This window comes from Canis lupus, chromosome 3, assembly GCF_048164855.1.
Source record: "Canis lupus baileyi chromosome 3, mCanLup2.hap1, whole genome shotgun sequence".
NCBI classification, from domain to species: Eukaryota; Metazoa; Chordata; class Mammalia; order Carnivora; family Canidae; genus Canis; species Canis lupus.
The window spans coordinates 88,155,573-88,178,493 of record NC_132840.1 but is presented as its reverse complement, the minus strand read 5'-3'; the positions used below and the strand labels follow the sequence as shown (position 1 = coordinate 88,178,493).

The 22,921-nt window shown below is 36.9% G+C and overlaps 1 protein-coding gene across 2 annotated transcripts in view; it reads left to right on the top strand.

Annotated features, from left to right (window-relative positions):
• The window catches only part of NCAPD3 (non-SMC condensin II complex subunit D3), a 60,226-nt gene that overhangs the window by 5,137 nt on the left and 32,168 nt on the right, over positions 1-22,921 (top strand). For both annotated transcript variants that reach the window (XM_072822762.1, XM_072822763.1), the window contains exons 4-16: positions 3,095-3,279; positions 3,936-4,100; positions 4,213-4,274; positions 4,471-4,558; positions 6,895-7,028; positions 8,732-8,804; positions 9,582-9,707; positions 9,838-10,087; positions 11,788-11,844; positions 12,111-12,200; positions 18,446-18,519; positions 19,048-19,182; positions 20,147-20,367. In XM_072822762.1, coding sequence (XP_072678863.1) covers positions 3,095-3,279; positions 3,936-4,100; positions 4,213-4,274; positions 4,471-4,558; positions 6,895-7,028; positions 8,732-8,804; positions 9,582-9,707; positions 9,838-10,087; positions 11,788-11,844; positions 12,111-12,200; positions 18,446-18,519; positions 19,048-19,182; positions 20,147-20,367 — 1,660 coding nt within the window. The remainder of the gene's footprint in view (positions 1-3,094; positions 3,280-3,935; positions 4,101-4,212; positions 4,275-4,470; positions 4,559-6,894; positions 7,029-8,731; positions 8,805-9,581; positions 9,708-9,837; positions 10,088-11,787; positions 11,845-12,110; positions 12,201-18,445; positions 18,520-19,047; positions 19,183-20,146; positions 20,368-22,921) is intronic.

Below are 22,921 nucleotides of genomic sequence, written 5' to 3'. Positions count from 1 at the left end.
TGCTTATTTGGTTAGATTTATTCAGAAGTATTTTATTTTTTCCATGCTATTGTAGATGAAATTGCTTTCTCAATTTCATTTTCAGATTGCTTACCTGTAATGTCTAGAAGTACAATTCATTATTAAGTGTAGTTGATGTACAATGTCACATTAATTTCGGGCGTACAATATAGTGGTGGGAGAAGTTTATGGACAAGTCTGTACCTTATGCTGTGCTCAGTACAAGTGAGGTTATCATCTGTCACCATACAGTGTTGTTACAGTACCATCGAGTATATTCCCCGTGCTATGCCTTGGATCCCCATGACTTAGTCTGTAACTGGAGGCCTTCCACTTCCCTGCATCCATTTTGCCCATCTTCAACCCCTCAAGCAACTACCAGTTTGTTCTCTGTATTTATTGGTTTGTTTCAGCTTTGTTTTGTTTTATAATTTTCACATATATGTGAAATCATATGGTATTTGTCTTTCTCTGATTTCACTTAGCACACTATCCTCTAGGTCCATCTATGTTGTTGCAAATGTCAGGATTTCATTCCTTTGCAGCTGAGTAACACTTTATTTTATGTATATCCCCTATCTTTATCCATTCATCTGTCAATGGACAGTTGGGTTGGGCTGCTTCCATATCTGGACTGTTGTAAATAATGCTGCAGTAAACATAGGAGTACATATATATTTTTGAACTAGTAGTGTTCTTCTTCGGTAAGATACCCAGTAGTGGAATTACTGGATCTTATGGTATTTGTTTTTAATTTTTTTGAGGAACTTCCATGCTATTTTCTTTCCACAGTGGCTGTACCAATATTCCCACCAATAGCGCATGAAAGTTCCTCTTTTCCCACATCTTTGCCAACATTTGTCATTTCTTGTCTTTTTGATTTTAGCCATTGTGACAGGTATGAGGTAATAGCTCATTGTGGTTTTGATTTGCATTTCCCTGATGACTAGTAATTTGAGCATCTTTTCAAGGGCTTGTTGACCATTTGTCTTTTTTTGAAAACTGTTCTATTCAGATCCTCTCCCCTTTCCTTAATTAGAGAAGTACAATTGATTTTTTTATTACTGATCTTATACCCTGAAACTTTGCTGAACTCATCTATTGTTACTGGTAGGATTTTCTATGTGTAAGGTTATATCATCTGTGAGTAAACATAATTTTATTTCGTCCTTTCCAGTTTAGGTGCCTTTTATTTCTTTTTCTTGAGTAATTGCCCTGATGAGGACCTCCAGTATAGTGCTGAGCAGAAGTCAGGAGGTGGGCTTCTTGTCTTATTCCTGACCTCAGGAGGAAAACTTTCAGTCTTTTGCCCTTAAGTATGTTATATGCCGTGGGTGTTTTGAGGTTCACCTTTATGATACTGTTATTTCTAATTTGTTGAGTATTTTATTATGAAAGGACTGTGTGTTGCCAGATTCTGTTAGCTAATATTTTATTGAAGATTTTTGCATCTGTATTTACAAGGGATATCTTTTTTGATAAGCTTTTGTCTGATTTGAGTTTCAGGATAATACCAGTCTCATGTAGAATGAGTTGAGTAGTTTTCTTGCCTTTTTTGTATCTTAGAAGTTGGTGAAGAAGGGGTCGTTTTTCTGCCTTAAATTTTTGTAGATTTCAATAACAAAAGCCATCTGGATCTGCAGGTTTTCTTTGAAAGTTTTGTTTGTATAATCTATAGTGATATGTCCCCTTTCATGTCTGATTGGTAATTTGTATCTTTTGTTGTTGTTTTCATCATCTAGAAAAAGTTCCATTAAATTGTATTGACCATTTCAAAGAACCCGCTTGTGATGTTATTGATTATACTGTGTTCTTGTGGCACCTGGGTGGCTCAGTTGGTTAAGCATCCCACTCTTGGTTTCAGCTCAGGCCATGATCTCAGGGTCATGGGATTGAGTCCCACATCAGGCTCTGAGCTTAGCCCTCCACTTGTGTTTGAGCACTTGCTCGCTTGCTTGCTCTCTTTCATAAATAAAATCCTTTAAAAAGAGATGACTTCATGATAGCCTAGCCTATACACTAATAAATGAATCTTTATGGAGTTTTTATGGCATACAGTATTAACAGTCACATTCATAGTGCAGTATTGGAAACATTGTTACGTGATTGTTTCCCTTCAAATAGTGTTTTAATTATGTTTTGATAGGCAGTTAACTGTTAGATTAACTTTTTCCTTTTGAGGCTTGTTTTAAAGCTTTCTTGGAGCAGATATGAAATAGCCTTTACTCTGGAGCTAGTTTAGCTCAGGTGTTTAAGGTTTCAGCATCGGCTGTCCAGAACTCAAATATTTCTCAACCCTGTGTGGGTTATGAAAATTATTCATCTTCTAGCTCCTTGGAGGTTGTTTTTTGCCTACCCTCATGGAGTTTTACCTCTTCGTGCTTATCTTCTGCCCTATGGAGATCTCTGAAGCTTTTTTTCTGTGTAGCTTCCTCTTTTCTAGCCCTTGCCTTTTTGACTCTGATTTCTGTGTTCTCAGCTTAGACCGTCATAATGTACTTAGGGCCACCATTTTCTGCTGTTGTCCAGAAATTGCCTCAAAACATGAAACTGGGACAATTTTAGTGTTTACCTCATTTATTTTTGTTCTTCAGAGATTGTTTTTCTATGCTGCCTATTGCACTGTTTTTTTTTTTTTTTAAGGTTTTATTTATTCATGAGAGACACAGAGAGAGGCAGAGACACAGGCAGAGGGAGAAGCAGGCTACCTGCGGGGAACACAATGCAGGACTCGATCCTGGGACTCCAGGATCATGCCCTGAGCAGAAGACAGACACTCAACCAATGAGCTGTCCAGGCATCCCTTGCTCCGTGTCTTAAGAGGATTATTTTATACATTTTTGTCCAGTTTTATAGTTTATGGTGGCATGAAAAATATAAAGCCAGTTACTCCCTGGTCAGATACGTTTATCTTATTTATTTTTTCTGATCACTATTTCTCATCTCCTGAGGCTGAAGTTGAATGGTACTTATTTGCTAAAGGGTCATTGTTTAGAGTTCATGATAAGCTCATTTTTACTTATTAATTTTTCATCTGTTGTTATCGACTTATTTTAAGGCATTTTAATCTAACCCACTTATTCTTTATAAATAGGCAGTGTAGCAAATCAGGTGTTCCACCAAGTGATGTTTGACAAATGTATTCAGATTCTGAAGAAGAGCTGGCCTCAAGAATCTAACTTAAATCGGAAAAGAAAGAAAGAGCAGCCTAAGAACTCAGAGGCGAATCCAAGAGGGAGTAGGAAAAGAGGAAAGCCACCCAGGAAAGAAGATATTGAGGTAAGAAGTAAGTGGAATAATAAAACATATCTGTACCAACAAATGATTGTGATTTAAGAATTAACTTTATATTAAAATATGGTTTTTGGCATCATGATTTTAACCAAATGATCCAAAAGTATCATCAACTATCTAGTATGACCTTAAGTTGCTTCTCAGGCTTTATGTATTACTGAGGATACCTGTCATCTTTCCATCCTCTCCGTAATCTTTTGCCATCCTTGTTCCCAGGTGTGCTTGGCAACAACCAAACAGGTATATTTGCCACATTAGCTTACTGTCATTAGAGAGGAAGATTGAAGTATTTTGAGGGCTCATGTCCATAACAGTGTATTGGAATAACATTAATTCCAAATTCTTGTGTGATGGCTGGGTAGAATGGTGGGCATTCTTTGACAGGAAAACTTCTAAGAAACATAAGAATTCCCACTGACACAAAGATACAGAGCTAGAAACTCCTGTGCAGTCATCTAGTCCAATGATTCATTGTTCTGCTGTGGAGACAGAGCAGTTAGGGGACCTGATCAGGGTCACATCACTTCAGCAATTCAGCAACCACCTGAGTTTAGCTGGACTTGATCTGAGTTCATTGAAAATCATGGGACAGAGTGTTAGGCATTACTCTGCAGTTGCCTGTACGTTTCTTTATAATCTAGGTGGATGAAATAGAAGAACAGGAAGATGAAGAAAGTATTTGTTTTTCTGCCCGAGACCTTTGTCAAATCCGAAATGCCATCTTTCACCTTTTGAAGAATTTTTTAAGGCTTCTGTCCAAATTTTCCCTGAAAGAAAAGCCACAGTGTATACAGAATTGTATAGAAGTAAGTGAGAATTCCAAAAAAAAACCTTGGGGCAACCTAAAAGGGCAGAGAGAATGGCTAATACTTAGTGAGTAAGGAAAAATCAGGTCTCTTCTTGGTATCTGTTTTGCAGGTCTTTGTTGCGTTGACTAAGTTTGAACCAATTCTTCATGAATTTCATGTGACACAGGCCAGGTGAGCCACTAATTCTTCCGATAGTAAAATTTAAATATAGTGTAATAAATTATGCTCTAGCAGAAGTATAAATGCCATTTTATCCTAATTGGCACACAAGTAGAATTTATTCATTTGGATGTGGTTTATTATAGGGTTATGGAAGATTCTGGGTAAAGTCATAACCATTGACCAATCTTTTACCTTTTTTCTTTAGAAACCTTAACCAAGCTAAATACGTACCAGAACTGGCCTATCATGGATTGTATTTGCTATGCTCCCCATTTCATGGAGAAGGAGATAAGGTAAAAGACAAGGATTTAATTTAGTTACTAGTTGAATTGAAAACATCTGAATCATCTGAACCATTGGCAGCATTTGGTTTAACACCATTTTATTTATTTATATATTTAAGATTTATTTATTTATTCATGAGAGACACAGGCCGAGGGAGAAGCAGGCTCCATGCAGGGACCCCGATGTGAGACTCGATCCTGAAACTCCAGGATCATGCCCCGGGTCAATGGCAGGTGCTCAACCACTGAGCCACCCAGGCATCCTGCCATTTTAATTTAGCAAGTCATTTTCATGACCTTATATCATTCGTAGCATAAAAAGCATCACCATTTCTATTTGCTACCTGTTCTTCATAACCAAACTGATAATTCAAATAATTGGAAGCCATGGCAGATTTTTGTTAGGTTTCATACAAAATATGATTCCAGTGTGAGTTAGGTAGGAAGAACATTGAACAAAGTGTTACTTTTAGAGAAACAGTCACCAGATTGTTCTCAAAAGAGACATTTGTGGAATTTTCAAGTTTTCCTTGGCAAGTTTCATGTGCACTTCAGTATTTCTATTAGTCGTTTTAGTTGAGAATTCTACAGAAGTATTACTGATATCATTCCTAGTTAGTATTCACATATGGATTTTCCTCCCAGAGTTACCTTAACATTATCACCGTCTAAACATTGGAGTTAGGGTTTTCAAGCATTATGGTGTTACTAAACTTGGATGTCATGAATAAAACAAGATTTTTACAAAAAAAAAAAAAAATGTGATAAGACTGCAGTGGCTGTTGACTTTTGGTGTCTGTGCTACACTTAATTTCCCGGGCAGGTCACGTGGTGATTAAGAAGCAGGTTAAAGGGGCACCTGGGTGGCTCCCTTGGTTAATTGCGCTGACTCTTGGTTTCAGGTCAGCTTGTAATCTCAGTCCTGGGATCAAGCCACTCTTTGGTTTTGGTGCTCAGCGTGGAGTCTGCTTGTCCCTCTTCCTCTGCTCTTCCTCTCTTTTTCTCTTTCATAAATAAATCATAAGAAAAAGAAAAAAACAAGTAGGTTCAGGGTTTTTGGGCAGGTTGTATACATCTTTGGTGAATTCTAGGTCCACCCCATCAGCTGTACTTCCTTGTATCAGTTTTTCCAAAGCCTCAGTCTCCTCAGAGGGTTGTCAGGAGAAGGAAATGGAAGGTTGCCTGTCAGATACAGAGCACCATGCCTGTTGTTTAGAAAACATGTTTTATAATTTATTATACCATTTATAATTTATTTTATAATTTATTATGTTTTATAATTTATTATACCGTTATCATTTCTGTGTTTAAAATATGATGAGTTAGAATTCACATGAGTGAGTGCTTTCAGTTTCCATGTTCTTTATAAAATTTGTAAAGGTTAGCTGGATGGGGAAATTTATGCCTTTACATCTGCAGTGTCTTTCAAGTTGTATTTTTTAACTGTGAGAGTGTTGATTTGATTTTAGACAATGTTGACTTTAGCCTGACCCATAATCAGTTGACTTTGGACAATTCAACTCCACTTTGGAGGCTCTTTTATTAGGTATAAAGTGGAAATAATAACATGTATAAAATGGAAATGCCTTGCTTACCTTTTACAGTTGTGATGTTTAAGATTAAATACAGTAAAATCAGGCAGCCCGGGTGGCTCAGCGGTTTAGCGCCGCCTTCAGCCCAGGGCCTGATCCTGGAGACCCGGGATCGAGTCCCATGTCGGGCTCCCTGCGTGGAGCCTGCTTCTCCCTCTGCCTGTGTCTGCATCTCTTTCTCTGTGTCTATCATGAATAAATAAATAAAATCTTAAAAAAAAAAAAGGCAGTAAAATCTAGTAATATATATGAATGTACTTAACATGATATCTACCACATATGTGGTTTTCAGTACACGTTATTTACAGGATGAATGAATTAATTGAGTAAATTATATGAGGTGTATATTGGAAGGTGCATTGTAAACTTCAGGTAAAATACAAGTGTAAAGTACCATTCTTCCCTTGTCCCTTCCCTTTCTTGTTCTATAAGAGATTATCAGCAATTTTTTTGCCATTTAGAAGTGACAATCCTCTATTTGCCCTAATTTCAGGGCTATAGTTTGAGAGAGTAAGGAGAAAAACTAGGTGATATTCCTATCATTATCTATAAGCAATGTTTTCACAGTTTCCATCCTATGTTTATTAAATACTTAGTAACTGTCCAAGAAACGCATTTCTAGTGTTCCCCTAAAACTGTTTCAATCCAATGTATCTTCACACAGCTTGACGTGGTTTACTGTGGTCTGCATCACTGCCTTTGAGGTCCTTGGATTCTTTGTCATGCCTTAAATAGAATTTTCTTCTTTTCCAGGTTATAAGTTGTATTTTCCATCAAATGCTAAATGTGATATTAATGTTAGGAGCAGGTGAAGGAGTCCATCACGCTCCCCTTACTATTACAACATCAGTCATCAACAGTAGAAACCAGGCAGTCCAGTTCATCAGGTGAGGTGCACACGGATTGGCTTTTCACTCTATCACTCTCCCTTAAGTCTCCTGGGTCCTGTACTAACCGAGATTTCTGACACCTAATGAAAACTAACAGATTTCTGGCCTGTTGTGGTTCGTGGCCCCCTCTTGTTCGTGTGGCCCACATCACTGTTGGTAGCCTCTGCACTGGGACATTGCTGAGGGTTACAGAGTCTGTAATTCAGGGGCCAGCACTGACCTCCAGCTTGATTCTCATTAGCCTGTAGGGTCAGGCTCTGAGGAATGACATTTGGCTTCTCCTCTGTTTTATCATCATCTGTCTCAGTGTTTGCCTTTCTTACAAGTCTGCCTCTTCCTTTCCTTTTTGTATTTCTGTCTTCTCTGAGTCTCTTTCTCTTTGTTCCTTGCCACTTTTCCCTTGTTTCTTCTCACTTTTCTATTCCCCTCTTCCTACAGACCATACTTCCTAAAAAGAAGATTTAAGTCAATTTTTACTTCTTTAGTAATAATTGATAGACCATTTTTTCCCTCAGAATCACATAGCTCTACCTAAAAAGTTCCATGTCTCAGCTTTATTAGGGAAGACATATTTGCTGTGTTGTTGGCTATTCTTTCTCTCCTTTATTGAATATTTGGCACACATTGTGGAGGTGGTGGAAAGATGTGGTAAGTATATGAGAGCATACATGCCTGCAGGCATATGGGATATAGTGTAGTTGGAGATGTGGGGTATGAGTGGTGGAATCCAGGTATAGGCTGTCATCTGATCATTAAATATCTCTCATGAGGGATTTTTTTAAAACATTAAATAACTAAGGTGCTTTAAGTGTAGACAACCATTTTGATTCTTCCGTGATAGTTCGTGATGTCTCCAGTTGCAGTAGCATCCATATAATGGTATAGATAAGCACTAGAGATGGGTCAGATCTGGGCATTACAATAATAATCTTCTGGGGTGCCTGGCTGGCTCAGTTGGAAGAGATTGTGACTCTTGATCTCGGGGTCATGGGTTCGAGCCCACAGTGGGGGTAGAGAGTACTAAAATAAATAAGTTAACTTAAGAAAGATACAGTAATCTTGGGTTGAAGTTTGAAGTCAAAGCCTTTTAAATGGGAGCATATCACTGAGTTACCACAAGGTGGTGCTGCGTCTTATTATTATTTACCCCAAAAGGATTTTTTATATATTTTTAAAGAATTTATTTATTTGAGAGAGAGAGCATGCACCGTGCAAGCAGGACAAGGCAGGGGGAGGCAGAGAGAGGGAGAAGACTCCCAGCTGAGCAGGGAGCTGGACATGGAGCTCAATCCCAGGACCCTGAGATTATAACCTGAGCTAAAGGCGGATGCTTATCCCAACTGAGCCACCCAGGTGCCCCTAAAAGGATGTGTTTTAGAGTCTTAATGTGAAATTTAGTTAAGAGTCAAAAGAGTCGTATGAAGATGAAACATTTGCTCCTCTCTGACTGAAGCTGTCTGCTCGGCTGCAGCTCAAAACCATACATAGGACATAGTGAATGGTTTTCTGCTGTGAAACTTTGTGTGTTTTACTCTTTTTTCACTGAAACAATGCTTGCAGTGTGGGGCAAATAGCTTTTAATATTCAGGATTTCTAAAGCATAGAGGTCATGGTGTTTAAGAACAGAGTCAAGAAAAAGTACTATTTTATGTAGTTATAGGTATACTGTAAACAATGGGTGTGGTTTCTTTTTTAAATAGCTCAATTGTGGATGAACTAAAGGAAAACGTATTCCCAGTCCTTCGTATCTTACTCCAGCACATCTGTGCCAAGGTACCATTTGCTTCAATAGTAATGATGATAATGATGATAGAAATATATATGTGGGTAAATATATGTGTTTGTGTGTATATTTATTCTTGGGAATGAGTCTGTTATCATTGCAGAAAATAGCTTTATTTAGTATTTTCACTGTATGTTTCCATTGACATAGTGTTCTTTTTGGGAGAGGAATCCTTTTTATTTTGGAAAATCTCAAACATATGGATAAATAGAATAGGGTGATGAGCACCCACCTTCAATAGTTTTGTGTCATTTATACCCTTATAAATTACAACTTCATCAACACATGTTGAATGTTGGAATTTTTGGGGGGAAGCAAATTCTGTCATGTATTGATCCTTAACTATTTCATATGTGTCTCTAGAGGATAAGAACTCCAAAAACATACCACAGAATACACACCAAAGAAAATATACAATAATTCCTTAATACCATGAAATATCCAATTAATGTTCAGATTTTTATGATTATCTCTTGAGCTTCTAAAGCAGATTGGACAAATGAATTTTAACTTGAAGGCAGTAGCTTCTAGGAGATCCATAAGCTTAAGTTACATACTAAGTTCGTATGTCTAAGGAGAGGGCTTCTAGATTTCTTAGATTAGTTTTTGAAGGGTCTAGAACCTAAAACTTGCTAGTCATTTTTATAGCATTTAAGGATTCAACAAACTAGTTACATTCACTAAATTTCCACTTGTATTGCAACATGTGTTTCAGTTGTTCTGTGGGTAGATGTTGGCTAGACAGCCTCTCAATGTTTATGTTTCAGGTGACTGATAAATCAGAGTATCGGACCTATGCAGCCCAGTCCCTGGTCCAGCTGCTCAGCAAACTTCCCAATAAGGAATACTCTACGTTCATTGCCTGGCTTTACAGATACTCACGAAGTTCCAAGGTACGAGATACATCTGCATAAAATCTGGGTTCCTGCTCTGCAGCCTTCTGACAGACAGATCTGAATATACAAGGGATCCTTGGGTTTTTATTCCTGTCTAATGGAGATTCTTCTGATTTTGTTTTATCAGATCCCACACAGGATTTTTACTCTAGATGTTGTCTTAGCTCTGTTGGAACTGCCTGAAAGAGCAGTAGATAACACTCTCTCGTTGGAGCATCAGAAGCTGTTAAAGCATAAGTTCTTGGTACAGAAAATTATATTTGACCGTTGTGTAGACAAGGCACCGACTGTCCGCAGCAAGGCACTGTCCAGTTTTGCACATTGCCTGGAAGTGTCTGTTACTGCATCGGAGAGCATACTGGAACTTAAGATTAACAGTAAGTATTTTCACCTGTAACATGGGATCTGTCTCATGCTTTTTAAGAAATTGGACTGCAAAGGATTCGTTCATTGTTGTTGCAAAAATAATAGAGTATGATATACTTTTTCCTTCATAAACCTATTTCAGTGTATTTTGTTGTTGAATAGCTTTTTAAATATAGTCACAGCTTGGAGATATTGTGGGTTTGGTTTCAGACCATCACAGTAAAGTGAATATTGCAAAAAAGCAAGTCAAATGATTTTTTTTAGTTTTCCAGTGCATATAAAAAGTTAATGTTTACAATACACTGTTGTCTGTCAGGTGGCAATAGCATTATTGCTATATTATTGCAATATGACATAGACATATTTTATTATGTCTAAAAAAAAAAGTGCATACAATAATTTAGAAATACTTTACTGCTAAAAACGCTAACTATAGTGAGCTTTCAGCAAGTTGCAGTCTTTTTGCTGGTGGAGAATCTTGCCTGGATGTTGATGGCTGCTGACTGATCAGGGTGGCAGTTGCTGAAGGATGGGTGGCTGTGGCCGTTTCTTGAACTAAGACGCTGATGAAGTTTGCCATATCACGTGACTCTCTTTTCACAAATGATTTCTCTGTAGTAGATGATATTGTTTGATACCATTTTACCCACAGCCACCGGGGAACTTCTTCTGAAACTGGAGTTCCTCCTTTCAGACTGCCACTGCTTCACCAACTATGTTTATGCAATATTTTAAATCCTTTGTTGTGGGATCCCTGGGTGGCGCAGCGGTTTGGCGCCTGCCTTTGGCCCAGGGCGTGATCCTGGAGACCCGGGATTGAATCCCATGTCGGGCTCCCGGTGCATGGAGCCTGCTTCTCCCTCTGCCTATGTCTCTGCCTCTCTTTCTCTCTGTGTGACTATCATAAATAAATAAAAAATAAATTAAAAAAAATTAAAAAATAAATCCTTTATTGTGACTTCAACCTCCCAGCTTGTTCACCATGAGTAGATTCATCCTAAGAAACCACTGTCTTTGCTCACCTGTAGGAAGCTTCCCCTCACCTGTTCAAGTTTTATTATGAGCTTGCAGCAGTTTAGTCTCATCTTCAGGCCCCACTTCTAATTTTGCTTCTCTTGGTGTTTTCATATCTGGAGGCAGCACATCATTTCTTGGTTAAGTTTGCTATTATATGGATGTGGCTCATGGTACCCCAAAGCAGTTATAATAGTAACACCAAAGATCACTGATCATAGATCGGATCCATAAATACAAAAAAGTTTGAAATATTGTGAGAATTACCAAAATGCAGCAGACGCAAAGTGAGCAAATACTGTAGGAAAATGGCACACATAGACTAGCTTGATGGAGTTACAAACTCTCAGTTTGTTAAAACTGTAGTATTTCTAAAGAACAATAAAGCAAAGTGTGATAAAACAAGGTATGCCTATAGACCAGCCTGGTAACTTTGAAATGCCTTTTAGAGTATTTTAGATACTCATGTTTTAGAGGTGAGACTTTGGCTGCCTATACTACTACTTTGCATTTTTGAGAATTGGCTATCTTGGGCCTCATCTCTGTCCATTTCAAATGCATACCAAGGAGAATATTACTGTCAGCAGTTTAGAATCTGTCTTGTCTTTAGGCCTAATTATCTTGATTTTGGTTACTCTTGACTTGGGGCTTATGATATTATGACATTTTCCCCTCTTATCAATCTGCCTATTTTTAGGTTCTGCAATTTCAAGAGTAGAAAGCCACTCTGGTACCTTACTGAGAAGTTCATCAGGTAATGGGTGAATATATTTTCTAATATTGAATAATTGTCTTTTTTATTTAAAGGACTTGCTGGGTATTTGACATGTTTTTTCTATTTTGTTTTGTTTTTTCTATTTTCATATTTACTTTTTAATACTGAACTTTTCATCATCAAGGAAACTGAAATTGATTTCAATACTGATGTAGTAATTTAAATGTAATATTTCCATGTTTATATTACTAAGGGATATAATAATTTTTTAATGATTGAACTTCTTTTTATGTATTATTTTTAAGCTTTTTCCTATCAGAGGCAAACACTTAACCCTTCTGAAGGCTCAGGGATGATCAATACAGACAGCAGTGGTGAAACAGATGGATCTGAGGGTATGTCGGATTCTATCACTATCAGATGAGTAATAACTATTGGATTTCAGACAACTGTAAGTAGACTCGAAAAACCTTGGATTTTTTTGATTCACCCTTAATTGGAATATCTTCCTGTCTTAAAAGCGGAATAATTCTATTTTATTATATCTTTAATTAATGTCCTTGCACTATACTCTGTTTCATCTTAAGGTAAAGAACAAGCTACATTCTACTTATCATGTACTGAACCTCAGTATTTCTAAATATTAGCAGATGTTTTATTCTTTTTATTAAAGGCAATTGTTGTGAACTCTAGGGATTGCTGACCAAAGAGGGACCAGCTACTAGAGAAAGTGCAGCATATGTTAAATTTGTGTTTGGAGAAAAGTAATCAAAAAAAAAAAAAAAAAGAAGAAGAAGAAGAAGAGATGAAGATGTACCCAATCTTGTCCCTGCTTTTATTTTTTTTTTTAAGAATTATTTATTTATTCATGAGAGACACAGAGAGAGGCAGAGACACAGGCAGAGGGAGAAGCAGGCTCCATGCAGGGAGCCTGACGTGGGACTTGATCCTGGGTCTCCAGGATCAGGCCCCGGGCTGAAGGTGGCACTAAACTGCTGAGCCACCCGGGCTGCCCTTGTCCCTACTTTTAATTTCTCATTACTTTTTTCACCATGTCATTTTGACTCTGATTAAGGCACCCCAGAATTCACTTTTTTTTTTTTTTAAGATTTTATGTATTCATGAGAGACACACAGAGAGAGGCAGAGACATAGGCAGAGGGAGAAGCAGGCTCCCTGGGGAGCTTGATGTAGGACTCGATCCTGGGACCCTGGGATCATGACCTGAGCCAAAGGCGAGATGCTCAACCACTGAGCCATCCAGGTGCCCCCCAGAATTCACTTTCAATAAGTAAAAGGGAACTGTGAATTTAAGCTCACATTGAAAAAGCCAATTCAGAATTTAGATTATCTTCATCAATAGTGTGAACCATACGTACTGTATAGAATGGTTGTGGGTTCCTCTCTCCTATGACCTCCAGCACAGGATTCTGAATACAAGTAACGCATGATCTCTTTCATTGACTTATGACCCCAGAGTAATGCAATGATTTAAGTGCTAATGTGATTCAGGAGGGAGAAAAACAAATCTGGACTGGTAAATAGGTAGACCTGGAGTCTACTCCCAGATATGTGTCTGTTTAGCTGTGTGATCTTGAAAAAGTCACTTTACTTCTCCAGGATCCTTTTTCACCTGTAAAATGCCATAGCATGAAATAGTGGGGAACATTCTATTTAGAAATGAGAGGTGGTCTGAGTTCTTATACCATTCTTATACTAAATACTTGCTCAACTAAGACAGGGAAACCAACCAAGCACCCTAATTTGTAACTTTCTGGATCTAACACCTTTCCTTTCACAGAGGGCCATTGTCAGAGTCTGGGGAAATAATATTTAGACAAAGTGATTTTTCAAGATTTTAGTGAAAATATTTGTGCAGAAATATAATTATATAATTAGATTAATAATTATTATTCCATTAACATTTCTCTGATCCCTTCTAATCTGTGCTAGGCATCATAGATACAGATTTAGTAAAAAACATAGTTCCATCTGTTGAGGAGTAGTAAATTAATAATAAGTGGGAGTAATAAATATGTGCGTTTACAAATTTTACCTATGTATGTTTATATATATAAAATAATGTGAATTAAGTGTTAAGGTATATGTTAAGTGCCATGAAGATAATTACTTCTTATTTCAGCCTGAAAGATCAGCATGGAATTAGATTTGATATGGCTAGGTATTAGTATGTGCTACTCCAATTAAATTCAGAGCAGTAACTCTATGTAAACTGATACCCTAAAATATTACAAAAAATTTGTTCTGCAAAAATGTTGAATGCTTGTGTTGAATCTAGTCTTAGTAAGTGCTAAGTGCCTTCTTGGAGGAGGCAGGTTTTTTTTTCTCTTTGAAATGTAATTCACATGCCATAAAGTTCACCGTTTAAAGTGTTTGATTTAGTGGTTTTTAGTATATTTGTATATTTACAAATTAATCAATTTTTAGAATATTTCATTTGCCAGAAAAGAAACTTTATTCTCGTTAGCAGTTCCTTCCTCCCCATTCCCTTCCCCCAACCTCCAGCAACCACTAACTAATCTACTTTCTGTCTACAGATTTGCCTATTCTGGACATTCCACATAAATGGAAGCATGTGACATGTGTTCTTTATGTGGATGTCTGTCTTCACTTAGCATAACATTTTTAAGGTTCATCCACATTGTAGCATATCAATATTTCATTTTTACAGCTACATAATAGTCTGTTGTGTGGATAATACTACAGTCCATTGTTCATTCATCAGTTTATGGACTTGTGCGTTATTTCTGTCTTTTGGCTATTGATGCTGCTACGAATGTTCTTGTGCAAGTTTTATTTGTAAACATATTCATGCCTTTTGGGTATATACCTAGGAGTGGAACTGCTGGGTTATGTGGTAACTCCATGTTTAACATTTTCAGGAGCTGCCAAACTTTTTGCAGAGTTGGCCATACCATTTTTCAGTCCCACTAGCATGTGTTACAATTTTTATTTCTCCACATCCTTACCAAGATTTGTCATGTCTGTTCTTTTTATTGTAACCATCCTAGTGGATGTGAAGTGGTATCTATCTCACTGGTTTTGATTTATATTTCCCTAATGGCTAATGATGTTAAGCAAATTTTCTTGTGTTTATTGGCCATTTATATTTCTTTTTTGAAGAAAGATCTTTTCAAGTTCTTTGCCCATTTTTTAAGATGGGTTATTTGTCTTTATTTTTGAGTTGAAAGAGCTCTTTATTCTGGATCCAAATTCCTCATCAGATACAGGATTTGCAAATACCTGTATTATCATGGGTTAATTTTTCACTTTCTTATTGGTGTTCTCTTTTTTTTTTTTTTTAATTAATTTATTTATTTATGATAGTCACACAGAGAGAGAGAGAGAGAGGCAGAGACACAGGCAGAGGGAGAAGCAGGCTCCATGCACCGGGAGCCCGACGTGGGATTCGATCCCGGGTCTCCAGGATCGCGCCCTGGGCCAAAGGCAGGCGCCAAACCGCTGCGCCACCCAGGGATCCCTTGTTGGTGTTCTTTGAGGCATAAAACATTTTAGCCTTGATAAAGTCTAGCTGTCCACTTTTTCTTTTTTTACTTGTGCTTTTGGGGTCATAACTAAGAAACCACTGCCTAATTTTTCACAAAGATTTACTTTGATGTTTTCTTCCCAGAGTTTTGTAATTTTAGCTCTTATGATTTGGTCTTAGATCAATTTTTAGCTAATTTTTGCATAGGTGTGATGTAGGGGTCCAACTTTTGCAAGTGAATATCCAGTTTGACACAGCACTTTATGCTTAAAAGACTTTTCTCCTTTAAATGCTCTTGGCACCCTCATCAAACCATAGACATGGGCTTATTTCTGTACTTTCAGTTCTATTACCCTGACATTCTGTCATCTCTCTTTACGACAGTAACCACACTGTGTTAATTACTAGTACTTTACAGTAATTTTGAAATCAGGAAGTATAGCTTCTGCATCCTTGCTCTTGTTCTTCTAGATTAATTCTGTGTCGATTATTCTTCCATGAATAATCCATTAGTTTCTTAGTTTCATTTTCTAATTGTTCATTGCTAGTTTTCTTTTTTTAAAGATTTTATTTACTTATTCATGAGAGACACAGAGAGAGAGAGAGAGGCGCGCAGAGACACAGGCAGAGAGAGAAGCAGGCCCCCTTCAGGGAGCCTGATGTGGGACTCAACACTCCATCCTGGGTCTCCAGGATCATGCCCTGGGCCAAAGGCAGGCACCCAATCACAGAGCCACCCAGGCATCCCTCATTGCTGGTTTTTATAACTGATGTTTGATGGTTTGATCTTGTATCCTGCAACCTTGCTAAATTTGTTACTAGTTCTAATAGTTTGTATATGGACTCCTTTTCTATATGTAGGCTCATGCCATCTGTGAACAGAAAGAGTTTTCTTTCTTTTCCGTCCTTTTCTTACCTACTTTCCCTGGCAAGGACCTCTGGTACAGTGTTGAAAAGACGTAGGGAGAGCAGACATCCTTGTCTTTCTTCTGTACTTACTTTTCGGCCTTTCACCATTGAGTATGATGTTACCTGTAGGTTTTTTCAGGATGACTTTTATCAGTGTGACTAAGTTTCCTTCTCTTATGAGTTTTTTGAGTGTTTTTATTAGGAAAGGGTATTGGATTTTGCAAATGCATTTTCCTCATCTGTAGAGACAATTATATGGTCTTTGTCCTTTATTATATTGCTATGCTGTATTACTTAGATTGTTTGATTACATTTGACTCCTGGGATAAGTCCCAGGCATGATATATAATCCTTTTTGTGTTTTGCTAGATACGATTTGCTGATATTTTGTTGAAAATTTTATTTATGTATTCATGGGATTTTGCTCTTTTGTTTTCTTGAGATGTTTTTACCTGGTTTCGTTCTTTGGGTAATACTGGCTTAATAGAATGAGATGGGAAGTGTTTTCTTCCATTATTTAAAAGAGTTTATGAAGACTTGGTGTCCATTTTTGTTATAACATTTCATGGAATTCTCCAGTAAAGCCCTCTGAGCCTGGGCTTTTGTGCATATGTGGGAAGGTATTTTGTTCTATTTCATTGTATTTTGTTTTGAAGGTTGTTCGTTGCGGGGGGGGGGGGTTTGATTACTTTATAGGTATATTCAGACTGTTTCTTCTTGAGTCAGTTTCCAGTTTTTGTTTTTGTAGAAATTTGTCTATTTCATCCGGATTACTTAATGTAACATAAAATCGTTCATAGTATTTCTTTGCACATCCTTTTTATTTCTGTAATGGCAATAGTAATGTTTCCCTCCTGATTTTAAGAATTTGAATCTTCTTTCTTTTTTTTTTTTTTTTTTTCTTTCTTTTTTTGTAGCTAAAAGTTGGTTAATTTTATCTTTTTCAGGAAGCTTATTTTTTATTTCATTGACTTTTCTATTTTCCATCCTATTTCATTTCTTAGTGTATTTCCTTATACATCAGCAGCTCTTGGTGTAGTTTAGGATCCCTTAGCCTCCTTCAGTAGGTTCTTGAAGTTAATATTGTTTACATAATAATACCAAGACTTCACTCTAAACCATTCTGATATGAAGCAAAGATGAGAATCTGCTATTTTTTATCAGACATAGAGTTTGCAAAGATGTAAAGCAGTGCCATTCTTGTCACTAAATTTTAGCAGGAGGGACATAGTTCATTTTCACTTAAAATTGTACCATTTATAGTGATACATCTTCCTATTTTATTTTTAAAGATTTTACTCATGAGAGAGGCAGAGACACAGGCAGAGGGAGAAGCAGGCTCCCTGCAGGGAGCCCAACGTGGGACTCGATCCCGAGTCTCCAGGATCACTCCCTGGGTTGAAGGCAGCGCTGAATCGCTGAGCCATCCAGGCTGCCCAACATCTTCCTATTTTATTTTATTTTATTTTATTTTATTTATTTTATTTTATTTTATTTATTTTATTTTATTTTATTTTATTTTATTTTATTATTATTTTTTTTTATAAATTTTTATTTATTTATGATAGTCACACAGATTGAGAGAGAGAGAGGCAGAGACACAGGCAGAGGGAGAAGCAGGCTCCATGCACTGGGAGCCCGACGTGGGATTCGATCCCGGGTCTCCAGGATCGTGCCCCTGGGCCAAAGGCAGGCGCCAAACCGCTGCGCCACCCAGGGATCCCCACATCTTCCTATTTTAAAATGAATTATTAAATATTTTCACTGGAGATTTTTACCAGAAAAGCTCTTTGGAGTCCTCAGTGAGTTTTAATAGTGTAAAGGGGCATGTGATCAAAAAGTTTTAAAGCTGCTGTTATATATTTTTAGTCTTTAAAAAAATTATGATTTAGATACTACTTTTTTGTAGCTAAACAAAATGGAAAAACTAAATTATTTGGAATTTTAGACATAGGAGCCAGGGTTAAAAACTGAACTTTTAATATTCCAGAATTTATGCCCTCTTAAAATTATACTCTTCTGCCCTTTGCATTATTTTGACTAGCTAATTATTTGACTTTTCTTCTTTTTCTACATTATTTCATACTCAGATTTCTCCAGATTTAAAACAAACTGATTAGCCAATATTTTAGAGTATTTTCTCAGTACTGTGTGGTGAGATGTTAGATACTGTAAATACAGTTTTTTCTCAGACCATAATGATTCTTTGGCATTTCCTCAACAGTGAGATGTATCATGGCAATGCTGAAAAAGAGAATCAGGGATGAGAAGACCAATGTCAGGAAGTCTGCACTGCAGGTGTGAGTTCTTCTAAATAATCCTCAAATGTGCTCTGTTTTGCACTAAAAACTTGGAAATATTTTGTAAAAACCCCAACCATAGTCATTATTGAACTTGTTTTTCACTTTACATTTGTTCACTTTAATCCTGTTGTATATATAAATTACAGAGATGAACTAAAGGTTTGTCTCAGTTTCTTGCTGGGTTGTTGATTTCTTAAGAGTCACACATATTTTTATCGTTAATTTCTTTTTTTAGATTAGGAATTCTTAAACTGGGGAGCATGGATGGATTTTGATAGGGTGCACGTAACCCCTGAAATTGTAAATACTTGTTTATGTAAAACGTATATTAGATTTTTCTCCAGAGAGAGGACTTAGCTTTCATCAGATTCTGAAAAGGTGAGATGTATGTTTCCAGGTGGAGGGATGGATCCATGACCTAAAAAATGTTAAGAACCATAGACTTATTAAGTCTTATTTTTGTCTACGGTGTGTCTTATTGTTTTTGAAAAAGTCATCAATTCATGTTACATGCACCTTCTAGGTATTACTGAGTATTTTGAAACACTGCAACATCTCAGGGATGAAAGAAGAGCTATCACTTCTTCAGGACCAGAGCCGAGACCCTGCAGTATCTGTACGAAAGCAGGCCTTACAGTCTCTTACTGAACTTCTTATGGTGAGAGACAGTGCTTTTTTACATCAAAAATAATTAAGCATATATAATTACCTATCACTGAATATTTATTTGACTACTGGAAATTCTACCAGGTGTACTGTAGGGCAATACAGTGTAAGACAAGAGGTATCTATCTTTCAATTACATATGAAAGATTATGTCTCATATAATTATGAACTAGTGCTAGAGAATGCTAGTGATTAGCCTTTTCTTGACTTTAGTTTAAATCTCACATAGAAATAAGAATTTTAAAATGAATTTAGTCAGGCCAGAGGCCTAGATTAAGTTTTGCATATTAAGACCTATTAAATGATACTGCCAAAAGAACAGGTCCACCGATCCCATATGTAATTTACTCCTGCCAAATATTTAGCTTTTGAAGAATTTTTAAAGCATGTTTATTTCTTCATTTCATCATAGAAAGCAATAAGCAATGCATACTTTGACTTCCTCTGACAATATCTATTCTAATTGCTCCTTGGAATAAATACTTGATCTTGAATTACAAAAAAGTGCTGATTTACTTAATAAATTTTTTTTTTAATTTATTTATGATAGAGAGAGAGAGAGAGAGAGAGGCAGAGACATAGGCAGAGGGAGAAGCATGCTCCATGCACCGGGAGCCTGATGTGGGATTCGATCCCGGGTCTCCAGGATCGCACCCTGGGCCAAAGGCAGGCGCTAAACCGCTCTGCCACCCAGGGATCCCTGATTTACTTAATAATATGACTTCCTAAGTTTAAAATTTCAGTATGCACTAATAAATAGTAACTGGAAACTGAACTTTGTTTTAACATGTATTTCAAATGTTGCTTTTTTTTTTCACTTTGGTTTATTTGTACTTGTGTGTGTGACTATTGTTAGCGTATCTCAAAATATTGTTCACAGCCTCACTGATTTGTATTTAGATAGGTTTAGACTTCCTTATGACTTTTTAATGACTTCATGATGTTTATTTTCTAAGGCCCAACCTAGATGTGTCCAGATACAGAAAGCCTGGCTGACAGGGATCATCCCAGCTGTGATGGACTGTGAAAGCACGGTGCAGGAAAAAGCTCTGGAATGTCTTGACCAGCTCCTGTTACAGAACATTAAGCATTACAATAAATTCCATACTGGAGACAATAGCCAGGTGCTGGCTTGGGCACTTCTTACTCTCCTTAGTACAGAAAACCAGGAACTGAGGTATGTTAATTGTGTGATTTCTTTTCCATATAGAAAACCATAAAGGTTTTTTTAATTAATAAAATTTCTGTATTGCTCATAGAAAATTAGCTTTCTAAAATACTTAACATATATCAATTTTCTGTTTTTAGTCTTTTTTTTTTTTGACCCAATTCAAATCTCTCAGCATTTTTGAGGTGAGAGTTTTTTGTGAAGCTTTGATCACCTCCTTTGCTTTTCTCTGAGTGCCTAAATTAATGTCTAATGTAGTAGAAAGCACTGATGGGCATGATTTATTACTAGTAACTTTCCACATATTAGTTTTTATGAAAGGTGGCTTCCTAGTTCTTCCAAATTAACCTTTTCCTAATCCTTATCAGATTGGTTGAATTAATGCCAGTGCAGTATTTTTTCCCATTTGATAGCATTTACTGAGCATACACTGCACAGTGAACACTATGGTGAGGGGTTAGCACCTGTTGTACTGATAAATTTTCATCTATACTGCATAATCTTACAATTAGCTTGTAAACGTTTACATTACCTTGGCTGATTTATTTTTTCTCATCATGTAAGAAACACTTCCCTATTTGTTTACATGTATTATGGAGGAATTCTCATACACTAGAAACATACTAGATTTTGTATTGTAAAATACTGTTCTGGGGCCTGGGCAAATCACCTGTAAAATGGTACTTACCAGAGCTTGTGGAGAAGACAATGAGAACTTACTGTTAAATGGGTATAAAGTTTCACTGTAGAGTGATGATGAAGTTCTGGAGATGGATGATTGCACAACAGTGTGCTCTCACTGAACTGTACACCTAAAAATCATTAAAATGGTGAATTTTGTTATGTAAATTTTGCCACAAGAAAAAAATATGTATTTGCCCAAAGTTAGGAAATATAGAATTAGGGTTTAAGTGTAAAAATGTTTTGGAATAGCTGTTGTAGAAAATGAGCTATGGCAGCATGCTCAAGTGCGATGGATTCATGAGCTCAGACTGTTTTGATCATAACATTAAGATGCTATATACCATTTTTCACTTTTATCCTTTCACAGAGTATAGAGTTTCCATAACCATATGATATTGAAGCAAATTGAATACAGAAGCAGTTATAATAATCTACCTGACTTCTGTTTAAGTCAGACCATAAAGAAATTTACAGAAGTAAAAAGTAATGATACTCTTTTCACCAAGTTTATTTTGTTTTGAGATTCTTTTGTAAAACAGTGCATTTATGTTAGCATAAATGGCTTATTGTTATTTTTAGATTAATAAATATTTTTAAACTTTTCAGTTTTAATTTCTGCACAGCAGGATATATATAGTCCACATAAACCAAAGGTCTTCAAGATGTTGCATAATTTTTTTTGTTCAAAAGTGCCCAGAGATGAAAAACTGTGAGAACCACTGAGCTTGGGAATCAGTTTTTCAAAAAGGATTATTAAGAAAAGTAAGGTCTGGTGGAATAGAGTTCTATAAACATTTGTAAACAAAATCTTGTGGTATATTCTTTAATAAACAAAGTAGAACATCAAGAAGAGAGACTTCACCGATCAGATGACTTTTGAATTTGAATCTTGAAGGTTAATAAGGACATAAAGGAGCATGTCCATGGGAGATAAAAAGCCAGTGCAAAGCCATGGAAGCATAAGCAGTATGTCTCATTCAGGACCCATAGGGATTCACTGTGGGCGGGGAAACGGTGCTCCTTGGACTGTACATAAAGTGAAACGAGATGTTAAGAAGGGCCTACACATACTGCAGAGTTGTAACATTGCATACCAAGGAGTTTGACTTCAGATTGAAAACAGAGTGGGAGGGGGAGACTGCTGATGAATTTAAAGTGGACAGGTAATAAAGGATCTTATATTTTAAGAGTATTAATCTTGAAAATAAAACATCCAGTTATTTTATCAGCAAAATGGGTTTATACAGGAATGGCATAGCTGTGAAAAACCACAGGCAAGTCTGGAGATCAAAGGAGAAGAACTGTTAGTTTTTAGAGAAAAGGATGTCGTTGGGAGGGGCTAGTTTGAAGGAAAGCCCATTGAAAGAAAGAGTTCAGGGTGATGATGATTTCTCAATGTCTGAGTTGTGACAGACTCTCCATTGGCTGGGCTGTCCCCAGGCTAAGAGGAATCCTTCCTCTTGCTGGAGTGGTCAAGTCCGCTTGTTCCTCTTGGAAATAGAGTACACCTGCCCCCTTCCTGGTGGGTCTGCAGTTGATGAGTGGTGGTAGGCGTGAGGGCTCCCCCTGTTAGCCTCTCAGCTTCACTTTGAGTTTCACAAGACGTGTAGCAAAGGGACTTGTGCTTGGTGACCAGGAGATAACAGGAATCTAAGAAAACAGGCCACCACTCAAATGATTTAAGTTAAAGATGATGAGGGCCAGCATCAAGGAGAAGGCAGTAGACATGAAGAAATTAAGTATGTTTAAAGATGTAATAAGTGGAAGTATAGAATTGGTGAAGGTTTGATTTGAGGGTTGAAAGGACTCGGTGCACTTCCTCTACTCAAGCTCACAGTCTAGTGGAAAGAGACAAAATAAAACTCACAATTTTAGTAGA